We start from the raw sequence: 13,007 nt of genomic DNA, 5'->3' as shown, positions 1-13,007 counted from the left end.
AAGTAGGGTATAGGCAAAAATGCCAGGGTAGTTTAGACAGAACTGACTGGTATCTCCATAGCCGCAAAAGAGATAACCCAAAAAGGTATAGCAGGGAAAACTATAATGATCTGCATAGATAGCAGACAAGCACTAACTCAAACTTCGGATGGTAATACCATCATCCTGAGGTGGGTTAAAGGACACAATAGGAATAAAGGCAACCGCATTGCTAACCAATTATCTAGGAAGGCGGCAGGCCTAAGACTCTTAGGACCTGGGAATTTTTTTGGTTGATCAACTACAACAATCGCGGAAATTGTCAAATGTCACTCCCATACGCAAACCGTAAAAAGATGGGAAGAAGGGCAAGGATGTAAACTTGTCAGGGTAACACTAAGTAACCTTGAAGAGTCAACATCAAAGAAGTACTTGGGAATGACCAGGAAAAACCTACGTTTGGCAGTTGGTTTTTTAACTGGTCATTGTCAACTAAGCAAACATCTCCACACACTGAGGCTAGCAGACACACCTGTATGTAGGAAGTGTGAACGAGAAGACGAAACTGTAGAGCATGTCCTATGTGAATGCCTGGAGTTATCGTTAATACGAGAGTACGCGTTCGGTGAGTCCTAACCCACACCTTCCCACATAAGAGGATAGGACAGCTCCCTGGGAGGATGCACAAGGGGTCAATTGTGGCATAAGTGCTGTGAAACTTAACTCGCCCTCCCTACTTTACAGATACAGATACATGATATATTTTATTTCTTAATTTTTTTTATCCTAAATTCAGCAGTAATAATAAATATTGCTGTAATAAAATGTTGTAAAAAAGTTCCACTATATAAACTATTCTCTGGGAGTGGCTACAATCACACCGTATGACTTTATTATTATGCAAACCATTCTAATTCAGATTTTTTTTTCGATGACTTAACAAGTAAATCAGAGTTATATTCGGTTCACTTAGCTTCGGATTATTTTGACACAGTCATTGTCGAAAATATGCAATACAAAAGATTCTACCGTACCTTATTAATAGCTGAAATAAACTTGCTGCTGCAGACTTCTTTAATAAAAGTTTTAATAGAAGTATAAGAAAAGTATAATCAAAAGTAATGAATGTTTTGATTAATGTAGTTTTATTTTATTAATAAACTTCATGTGAATAATTTTTTACTTCAAGTTAAAATTAATATTAGCTATGAACACGTGTGGTTGGTTTCATAGTAACTTCCAAACAGTTTCAATCAAAGACAAAATTTGTCCAACGTAGAACAAAGTCAATTACTAAATTTACTAGACAGTTGGGACTAGATTTAGTGAACAGAGTATATCAATACTTTTCGTATATTTTAAAAATTATATGCACACCTTCAAAATACATATATGTTTCTATAAACTATTTGTCTATGTTTTTAGGAAAACGATGCGAATATCTTACGAGTCTTAGCTTTGTCCATAATACATCTTATGTCGAATTGGAACCACTACGAACCAAACCAGAAGCAAACGTTACAATTATTTTTGCAACTAAACAAGAAAATGGAATACTACTTTATGACGGTCATCAGGAACATTTGGCAGTAGAACTTTTCAATGGAAGAATACGTGTTAGCTATGATATTGGGAACTATCCAGTATCTACGATGTACAGGTAATTATATTAGACGTTTATTTGTACAGGAAATATAAATGGTTTAAAATCAACTTACTTTTTGATCGTAAACTCCTCCTAATTTTTTATTTGTATCTTCCCCTTCTCTCTATCTCTCTCTGTAGCTTAACATCCTTCATAAGTGGCACATACATCTATTTCGTCTATTAAATCTTCTCTCCAATCATGTATTCCCATTTAAATTAATTTAAATCTTGATGGAGGGATAAAAGATATTATCCCTCCATCTACAAAACTTTCAAAGTATTCAACGAACTTGTTTAACTATTTACTCGTATATATTGTTACGGTGGCAAATTTTATGGAACCAACTTACTTGTCACTTATCCCCATTGGCGAAGCATACATAATAAAAAAGACCCCAGTAAGTGCCGGTAAGAATTTACTTCTGATATTTAACATTGTTGCCGTTAGCTCTCAGTTCAAATTGTAGATGAATCACCTTTAATTGAAAATTGTTATAGTATACAGTACGGTCGCGTTAATCCGAACGCAATTGGGGAAACAGGTTGTTCGGATTGTCTTTCGGACTGGCTTTTGTTCGGCAGCATAGGTAATCCGAATCATCGCATCATTCGGATTTCCTATGACTTTTTATTAGGAGAAGAAATATATATATATGTAATATATATATATATATATATATATATATATATATATATATACAATATATTTAATTAATACATATTATCTATATAAATGTCATTGGGGAGCAGTAAAAAAATCTGTAATTTTTTTCTGGACGCCAGTCTTATACGCCTCAGGCCTCAGCACCATAATCTCCTGGCTGTTGTTGAGGTTGTCTTCTGCCCAACTGATGGCCGTGTTCAGGGGTTTAACAGCTTTAGCAGCAGAAGTTTTTGAAGCAGGTGGTTCATCATCCTTCTCTTTTGTTTCTTTATTTTGAATGGCTCTTATAATTTCTTCATCCGTGAGCTTTTCTTGGGTATCAATTTCTTTGTCACAGCCGCCACCTGATGCCCATTCTCGAACCTCAGATTCAGTAAATATTGTCGTGTTATCTTGAACCAGCTGAGCGACTAGGGGGCTTAAAATGATGTCTTTTTCGTTGGATGAAGAGTCTTCAACAGCCACTAAGTTTGGGCTCAAGTTTTTCCAAGGCAGTTGAATCAAACGTTGTGCAATGGATGACTAACAATTTGCCAAATTGAAAACAACGTCCTTGACATTAACTTTTTTTAAAGCTATTACCAGATCCGTTCCACTTGGCTCGTCAACAAGAATGTTGGAGAGTAAAGCTTTTCGATAGCGCAGTTTTGTGTTCTGGATGACATTCTGGTCCATTGGTTGAATCGTAGCTGTCGTGGTCGTGTCTCATCTTCACTACGAAGTTCCTCAGCGGATGAATGACCAGGCAGTTGTCCAGCAGCAGCACTGCCTCCTGAGGGAGGTTCACACGTGCCAGATGACGACGAACATCAGGGACGAATACAGTTTTGAACCAACTTAAGAACAAATCTCTTGTCACCCATGCACTTTTCTGCCCTGGATACCATACAGGAAGATCAACAGATTTTATTGCACGAGGCTTGTTAGCCGTCCCCACAATAAGCAAACGAAGTTTGTGAGTCCCTGAAGCATTTACACAAGGCATGTTAAATAATAAGGCCAAAATAACCCACCTTCATCTTCATTTTAAATTTGCTCAGGTGTCAAATTGTTTTTAATCACAAGTTCTTAAAATGCAGTTCGGAAGGGTTCGATTCCATTGGCATTACTCGAAAGTTTCTCACTAGTAATTTTGAGGTACCTTACTCCATGACGTCTTTTGAAGTTGTTGAACCAACCCTTACATGCGGTAAAAGCTTGGTGATTTGGTGAACATTTCACGATGGAAATGACGGGCTTTTTCACACAACCTCACCAGAACATGCTTTCTCCACTGTTGTAGGAACCACGGATATTCGGAGGTTTGATGGTTTTTCTCTTCCCTGGACCGCTTTCCGTTTCGCTGACGATTTTTTCGATCTTTTCTTTGTTTTTCTTCTTCTGTGCCGTCTCAACTAATGAAGGTTGCTATAACCATTGCAAATTCGTCTCTATCTTCTGCTTTACATAAGAGCGTCTGTGTGTTTAACCTGGTCCAGTCGCGAATGTTTTTCAGGACCAATTTTTCCTTCGATTTTACCCTTCATAATCAGCTGCGATAACTCCTACTTATCATTTCTAAGTATGTGTCCCAAATATGCTGTCTTTTACCTTTTAATGGTGGTCAAAAGTTCTCTGTCTCTTCCCATTCTGTACAACACCATTTCGTTCGTAATATGATCGGTCCATGGTATCTTCAAAATTCTCCTAAATAATGTCCGTAATGGTAGATTTGCCAATACCGAATTGTTTTGAAATGAAACTGTAGCTAGTTCCTTGCTGTATCAACTTGAGAATTTTGGTCTTTAGTTCGATAGTCAAAATCACGTGTTTACGTGGAGCCATCGTGATACGATAGCACTAACAGAACTAAATATGTAATATGTAGGTGGGCAAGGAAAGTAAAAAACCGATGTTCGTTATGTTGATTCATGTCGATTCAATCGTGGGGGATTCTGACTACAGCGTCGTTCGGACCACCTTGGGTTCGGATTAACGCGACCGTACTGTAGTTGCTTCAAAACTACTATACAACTATACTACTTTACGGAACAGAAACATGGAAACAGGATGAAGTTACAGCTAAAAAATTCAAACTTTTGTAAACAAATATTTAGGAAAAAATCTGAAAATATACTGGCCCAATAGAATAACTAATACAAAACTATGGGTAAAAACAAAGCAAACTAACTGCTTATATCTACTATAGTCAAGCAAAAAAATGGGAATGGAAAAGTTTTAGTTTTACCTTGTCCTCTTAATATACAATTTAATTTTCTACTATGACGAAATTATTTTCATTTTTATTCTTGTATAAACTTTTCAACAATGTTATCAAGTTTTAAAATGCGAATTTCTTCTTTCTTTTTCTTTCTCCTTATAACCAATTCTGTTTGTTCATTGGCGGATTAATACCTCTATGGAAGGTCGTCACTCCATCTTTTGCGGGTCGTCCAATACTTCTTTTGCCGATTGGTAACTTATCTATTTCTATTTTGACGACACGGGTCTCCTCCATTCTGCTTATGTGGTTATCCCATTCTTTTTTCTATTTTGTGTCCATTCATTTATACACTGTACGTTACATTTTCTTTTAATGTCTTCTCTTTTGATCTCTCAGCGTATTTCCTGTAATTCTGATCAGTGCTCGTATCTCTGCCGTTTCCAGTAGCCTTTGCGTTGTAGCTGTGTCGAGTCTTGTTTCTTGTGTAATCAAAGATTACATCTTTGAGTCTTACTCTGTCAAACGCTTTCTTTAGGTCAATCAGATACAGAAATGCTGGTCTATTATACCCTAGTGATTTCTCAGTAATTTGCTTTATAACGAATATTGCATCTGTACACGATCTTCCTTTACGAAAACCCTGTTGTTCATCTGCTAAACTTATCCTCTGATTTATTAGCATCGGTAAAATTTTAGTTGCAAGTTTTAGCGTAGTATTTAATAAGTTTATACCTCTGGCTAGTAGTTTTCTGGCTGTTTGTTATCTCCTTTTTTGAATAGTAGAATTAGTTCGCTCATTCTACATTTTTCCGGTATTTTATTGTGTTTTATAATTTTATTAATTAATGTTGTTAATTGTTCTGTCATTGCTGCTCTCCACAATATTTTAGTAATTCGTTTGGTATCACATCTTTACCTGCTGCTTTTCTGTTCTTCAGGGTTTCGAGTATTTTCCGAACTTAATAAGATGCGAATTTATATCATTTAATTACTAATATAACATAATTACAACAGCTTATAGTTTTTGTTCCTGGCAGTTGGCTGTCTATTGCAGATCAAAATTGATGTGAGTGCTGTTTAGAGTAGGGACATACTACATACAGATAGATAAATCTATATTCATCGACATCTTGTCGTTTTTTTTAATACTTTTAAGTATGTAATTTTCAGTAGTAAGTGCTTACTTTTTAGTAAGTACTTCAAAGTTTACTGAATATGGACCGCTGAGTCTGAAAAGTTTTTTATAGTTACAAGAGTTTATAATAGATTTTTTATTTTTAGTTTTGAAATGGTTGCCGACGGGGAATACCACATTGCTGAACTTATAGCTATAAAGAAGAACTTCACATTAAGAGTTGATAGAGGTTTAGCAAGAAGTATTATAAACGACGGCTCGAAAGATTATTTAAGACTAACTACACCCATGTATTTGGGAGGAATTCCTCCAGAAGCTGGCCACGACGCCTTTACTCAATGGCATTTGAGAAACCTTACGAGTTTTCATGGTGAGTTATTTGTAGGTGTAAAACTTAAGAATGCTTAGAACATTCTTTTCTAATTTTTTATGATGCGCCTTTTAGGTTGTATGAAAGAAGTATGGATAAACCACAAACCGGTAGATTTTGGCAACGCCCAGACTCAACAGAAAGTCCAACCTGGCTGCGGAATTGTCGATCAAGATCGCGAAGAAGATGAACAAGAAGACGAAATGGATGGAATGGTCGAAGAACCAGCCAGTCCGCCAGACCCTTGCCTTAGTAATCACTGTAAGCACGATAGCAAATGTGTAGCTACCAGAAACGGAGAGTATGTTTGCAAATGTCGAGCTGGTTTTAAGGGGAAATACTGCGAGCAAGGTGAGGAAGAGTGTAAGTATATGGAATTTTACTAACTTTCTGCTTTAGCTAAGAACCTTCTAAGCTCTATCGAAGAGAAATATTGGTGTTGGAAAAATTAGTTTATAGTAGACTTGGTATCAGGTATTCTACCTTTATTACTAGATATTATAGATATTAGTGTTTGTTAATTAATAATTATATATATATATATATATATATATATATATATATAATATATATATATATATATATATATATATATATATAATATATATATATATATATATATATATATATATATATATATATATATATATATATATTCTTTTTATACTTAATAACTCCTTAATATATACTCTTGCGGTCGTAATTAATCATTTCGTATTAACTATTTCTTAATAGTTGATCTTGGATCAACTTTTACTGATTCTTTTATTTTATTTGTAAATTATTGTACCTAATGTATATACATAGTTGTCGATTTCATTAAATTCTAGTTTTCTTAAGTTCTTTATTTTTACTTTTAAATATTACTGGTCTGTTCTATAAGGTTTACTTTTGCTCTGTATAAATATGTTATTTATGGTTATTTTATTCCATTATTTCTAACCTCATATTTTTTGCTAATTTTATTAGTTGTTTTGGCAGTATGTTGAAACCTTCTACACTAAATACACAATAAAGATGCATTAAGAATAAAAAAAAACAATACATTATAAAAGTTACGGGGAGCACTCACAAATCATGATTTTAACAGTATGTAAACGTACATACCTACCTCATAAACTATATTAACAGACATCGTAGCATAAGCTTAGTTGGACGACTGTTGACTCGGTGTTAATGTTGTAGCAAGTGCGTGTGCCAGAGAATTGTACAGACTTGAATTTATTTATTTATATTTTATGATCAGAAGAATAACAAAGATGAAATCAGCCAGGAAATCCTCCGCTCTAATGGTCCCCGCTTTCCTTCTAATTTTCCTTGAAAAATTAGTTGCAACAATCCATATCTTTCGCTGTTCCTCTGGAAATGGACTTTTGTAAGAGCAAACACTTGAGTATTTAACTTGTGTATTTGTGAAAATAGATGGGCTGCTCCTTCCGATGCGATGCTGGGAAATACTTAAAGGAAAATTATGAAGAAATTACGTCATTTTTTCTTAAACAAAGACAAAAAAAACCATTATCAGAGTCCGAAACTTCCGCTTAACATAAAAAATTGATACATTTGAGTATGTATTGTTACTTTCTATATGGGAAACGGTTTTAGAGAGAATAAATGCTTCAAACAAGTCTCTTCAACAAAAAAAAATGCCTTAATACACAGTTTTAATATGTGATTCATTGATAGAGGAATTAAAATGTTATGATCTAGATTCAAACCTAACAGAACTGAAAAATGTAGTATTACAATTTAAGACTTTTATAAGTAAAAAAAATATTATTTCGCCTATATACATGCTGCCTTTTATTCAGGAAAATAGTATAGTTTCAACATTCCCAAATTTAAACACGATTCTTAGATTTTATTTTACCCTTCCAATAAGAAATGCAACCAGTGAAAGATTATTCTCAGTAATGGTCAGAATAAAATTTTTTTAAGATCCACGTTAGGTCAAGAAAAATTAAATAGTTTGTCACTATTTTATATCAAAATAGAGTTATTAAATAACTCTATTAATTATGACAAACTATTTGACAAGTTTGCAAAATTAAAAGTGAGAAAAAAGGCAATATAACTAATTAATCTGGGTATATTTGTTTAAGTATTACCTATTGTTTGTTTTAATAAATTCCGTTTATTAAATTTTTGTACATATATTATTTCTTCTTTTTTCTTGAAATCCGATAATTAAATAGAACGACATAATACTATGTGCTATGAAACCAAATTACCAACCGTAAGTGTGTGTCATAACTGACAAATAGGCCCTGAATAACGATGTTGCCTAAGGCCCGCTCTCCCTTAGTCCTACTTAGTCCACTGCTAAGCCAATCTCGCTAAAACAAGTAGAAACTTACTAAGTTTTAATAATTTAATAGGAAAGCGACACCGTACGCCCACGGCTTCTTACGTGTCTAAGCGTGATTTTGTTTAGTCCCAGTGCATTTTTATTTTGAATATACTGTAGCTTCCTATGCTTAGCTCATAATCAGCATAAGCCAGATACTAATGACATTACTTAAGTTAGATTCTGCTTCTGTGAATTTCACTTGATACTATTGCTGGTAACTTTCAATATTGTATTGAAAATCTCATGTTTCTTTTACTAAAACGAATTAAGAATTGTAATGTATATCGCCATATAAGTCTACTTATCTTTTTAGTTTTAGTAACGGGTTTTTTATAGTCAAAAATTTTGTATAAAGAAACTTAGCAAAATAATAATGGTTTATTAGTTTTATATTCGACGATAAAATTTCATTCATTCGATAAAAATCATAAGATGCGTCTTATATTCCTGTTATGTTTACAGCTCCAACTTGTAGAAAAGAACAAGTTCGCGAACATTATACGGAACATGGATGCAGATCAAGAAAGCCTTTAAAAATGGCCAAATGTATTGGTACTTGCGGTTCGAGCTGCTGTCACGCTAGGAAGAGTAAGAGGCGGAAGGTAAGATCATCTCTAGTTTTATATAGAATATGTGTCATAACATTACCAAAATATACGCATGTATATACATATACATATATATATATATATATATATATATATATATATATATATATATATATATATATATATATATATATATATGACACTTAAAATTTCTGCGGGAGCTATGGTATGTGCTTTCTGTGGTTTTTCGGGTTTGTCTCCGCCTTGAATAATTTTGGTTTTGAGAAAAACCATTATTTTGACGACGTTTCGGCAAGCTCGAACTTGCCATTGTCAAGTCAGGTAGTAACGCTTCTTGCTGGCGCTTGAAGTAAACTGCAAGCACCAGCAAGAAAATCTGCTTTTGGAAAATTCTTCGAAATGTGGGGACTGACAAATTTTCGAGCTGTTTGACAGCTTATAGGGCTTGGAATATGTTGAGTGTTAATATGCGATTCATCAACATCCTCTTAAACAGCGCCAAACAAACCTGTGCACCTGACAATAGGAACTGTGGACGTTAATGGTTATCTTTCTTCCTTATAAATAATTCTGAGTAGGTTGCTGTTAACATCTGTCACTTACTTAGCTCATAAGGAAGTCATCTTCTGTGAATTTTTAACTATCATATGGAATCATATGGAAAAATTCCACATTTTTTAAAACCAAATGTGATATTAGCCGATGTAAGCGCCTTTTCATTATCAGCTCCAACATACTCTGCAACCTGGTAAATTGATAATGGTGTGCCTGGGTGGTGTAAAAGCCATGAATCAACAGCAGCATTGTAGTGTGCCTTAAATGCCTAATATACAGCCACATCAAGTGGTTGCAGTTTGTTACTGCAGTGAGGAGGTAGCAAAGTTTAATGTTGGAACAGTCAAATGACTTTCATGGTTGTCAAATATAACACACATAGAGTTCTCCTTTGTGAACCCACTGTGTTTTATAAAGTGCTCCACAACTTTAACAAATGCCTCTCTATTCATCCAACCAGTGCTTGTGGCCAATCCCAGAGTCACTGGAGGAGCACCACTGATCATGCGCTCTTTGAAATTTTTGCTTGGGAAAATCATTGCCGGAGATAAACTATTTCCAAAGGTGCGTACTATACAGTATGTGGTAACGAACACTCCTCTTTCACCACTGGTAGGTACATTTGCTTTCCTGCTTACTGCCCTTAGGTGCCAGTACTTTCGTTTTGTTTATGAATAGTTGTTGTAGTCTCATCTAAATTGTAGATGCGCATTACATCAGAAAAACAGTATGAACGGTCATACAGAGACTTTAAGTTGTGGAAGAAAATACCAACATTATATTTGTTGAAAGATGTAGTTCTCGACGCACTGCATGCTTCTGGACGTGTATCTGCAACTGTAGATGGCGCTTTAAACCCCTAAACTGGATGACCCTACATCCAGTCAATACCTGTTTTTTTATTTATAGTCCAGCTCTCAGGAACTGCTATATTATTGGCTTGGGCCATCTTAAAGGCCAGCGCACGAAAATCTTTTGTTGATTTTTCATAGCACATCTTAGAACAAATAGTGATATAGTCCAATAAAGATAGTTCTTCTTTATTATTGAAATTTTTTCTACACCTGTAGCCAGACGAATATCTTAGCTTTCTGTTTAACAACACACCTTTGTAAAGTTTGAAATTTTAAACCAAACTCTTCTGCAGTTTAATGCAAAACAGATTTGTACCTCTAATTCCGACTAGAACTACATACACTGCCTGCTTCATGCTTTCACAAGAAAACTGACCCTTGTCGGATTACCTTTCTTATTCTCAACGTTCTACAACCTGAAAGAAATAAATAGACTAAAAGTTTGTATCGCTTAAAAAAACTTTAATTTCCTCAATTACTCCGTCATATGATACATTCACATTGCCCTTTCTTAGTGCGCATTAGGAATATTGACGTTACAATATTTTTGCAAAAATTACCTAAATTGTGTACTTCGCAATTTTTTAACGGAATGTTTGCTGGTAACTTTACACAGGTATTGAATAAACAAACATTTTTCTTTTTTTTGTATCCATTTTTATCTTGAATATTTTGAAGAGATGTATCAATCGACTGCTTAACGGGTCCTACTTGTGCCAACTTGTGAGTCGCAGTTTTTTAATGTAGGTCGACTTGAAACTTCTTCCCACAGAAAATCTATAGAAGAAAAAAAATGTTTAAGCGTCAAAAAGGAAGTAACTTTCATACGAGGAGCTAAAGAACAAAAGCAGAATTGTCTACAATTTGATCATTTTTTTTTTATTTTAATGCTTCTCTGTATGTTCGTCTTTATATAAGTAAAAGCGGATTTGTCCAATAAAAATACCCTTTCCTGAAAAATTTGTTTTGTGAGACGCGACGTTTTTGTTTGTGAGTTCCTCATTTAAGACAAGAAATGCGAAAATGAATGTAACTTACGATTTTGGAACAGGCCTTGCAAAATGCGTTGTCTAATGTGGAAAAAAAGATGTTTCACATAATATAATGATCAACATCATTATATTTTTATTTAATATAATGATGTCTAATAATTGTTATAGAATGCTGCTCTGTGTTTAAATAGGTATTATTTTATTTTTTATTGTTTTAGGTACGTCTCATCTGCAATGACGGCACTCGATATACCAAAGACATTGATATCGTGCGTAAATGCGCCTGCACCAAGAAATGCTACTGACTGACAGACGCCGCTAATCACAATTCTAACGCCCAATCATCATTATTTATAGCAACGCCCCAAACAGAGACTCTATACGTGGACGACGAAGAAAATCAACCAGTTCACGCCCCCATGACGCAAGACTTCGAACCCGAACCAGCAACTAATCAACCTTACAAGTTAACGTTCTATTACGATAACGAGAAAAATCAAAATAATGTGAAGAATATTCAAAATGATGCACCATTAGATCCACAGAAAGATTACGATGGATTAGTCGTACAAAGTTACGATAGTTCCTTTGAAGGAAAAAAAGCAGCCAGGTATGATTTTTTTTTGTATTACAAACTGAGTATACGGTAGCACCAAAAAATCTGATAATAAAAGTATTTTTTTTTTAATTCCAGAGACTTTAGGTCTTTAAAAAAGTATGTTGAAAGATAAATAGAATATACGTTCTACTAGCGTTTCTTCCTTCCCTTCTCACCCTTTAAGACTCTTAACCTTTTTTATTATAGTGGTGGTTTTCAGTAAAAGGCTTTTTTGGGCGGATAGCCTTCACCTATACTAAATAATACCAGAAACTTGTATTAACACCTCTTTTCATTAGTGAAATATCCTTTTTGGTTTGTAAATTTCTTACGTTATTTAAGTATTCCATGTTGGAGGTTTATGGAGTTTGAATTATCAAACTAAAAAGATTTCCGAATATTACAAGAGAAAAAGTGAAATAAAATAGACATCGCACAACTGAAGAACCCTGAAAAAAAAATAAGTGTTAAGGTTAAGCAACCCATTTTGTAGTGTAGTGTGCCAACTCAGAACATCTCCCTTATCTGCACACTTAATCAATTTGTTTTTAATCCTAGAGATGGCTCTACTGCGGCATGCTGCTGTCGTAAAATTTCTACATGATCACTCTGTAATATGTACAAACCCCCTTCAAAAATTTTGAAAAAATTCATAAGTATTTCTTATTGTGTCGTCTGCGTAACAGAGTATTTTTATTTGTTTGATTCCCATTCTGTATCCTATTCCGTTGTTAACGTTTTTGATGATTTCATCCATGATCAAATTGAAGAGCATGGGGCTCAATGAATCGCCTTGTCTTATTCCGCTGCCTATTTCTATAGGTTCTCTAAGTTGTATATCTATTCTGACTTTCATTTTATTTTGTTTTGGTAGATGTTTTCGATAGTTTTTATAATATTTAGGTTAGGTTAGGTTAGGTAACCTAAAATTAAAGACAATCAAAAAGCCTTCCATTACAAAGAAATACGATAGACAAAAACTAAAAGAAAAAAAAATCGAAAAAAAATTAGCTACATCAAAGTGTGCATCAAATTATAATTTCTCATATTTAAAAGTAACCAGTTGTAAATTTTTATGCATAAATCTTTAC

General features: G+C 34.1%; 1 protein-coding gene across 1 annotated transcript in view; it reads left to right on the top strand.

Moving 5' to 3' along the window:
* sli (slit guidance ligand) overlaps positions 1-13,007 on the top strand; it is a 138,739-nt gene that overhangs the window by 115,734 nt on the left and 9,998 nt on the right. The window contains exons 26-30 of the mRNA XM_072539113.1: positions 1,405-1,639; positions 5,775-5,998; positions 6,074-6,361; positions 8,811-8,950; positions 11,537-11,928. Of these exons, the coding sequence (XP_072395214.1) occupies positions 1,405-1,639; positions 5,775-5,998; positions 6,074-6,361; positions 8,811-8,950; positions 11,537-11,623 (974 nt within the window). The 3' untranslated portion in view covers positions 11,624-11,928. The remainder of the gene's footprint in view (positions 1-1,404; positions 1,640-5,774; positions 5,999-6,073; positions 6,362-8,810; positions 8,951-11,536; positions 11,929-13,007) is intronic.

The sequence above is a fragment of the Diabrotica undecimpunctata genome, chromosome 7 (genome assembly GCF_040954645.1).
Source record: "Diabrotica undecimpunctata isolate CICGRU chromosome 7, icDiaUnde3, whole genome shotgun sequence".
Taxonomy (NCBI): domain Eukaryota; kingdom Metazoa; phylum Arthropoda; class Insecta; order Coleoptera; family Chrysomelidae; genus Diabrotica; species Diabrotica undecimpunctata.
Note: the sequence above shows the minus strand (reverse complement) of the source record. Positions and strands in the feature narration are given on the sequence as shown.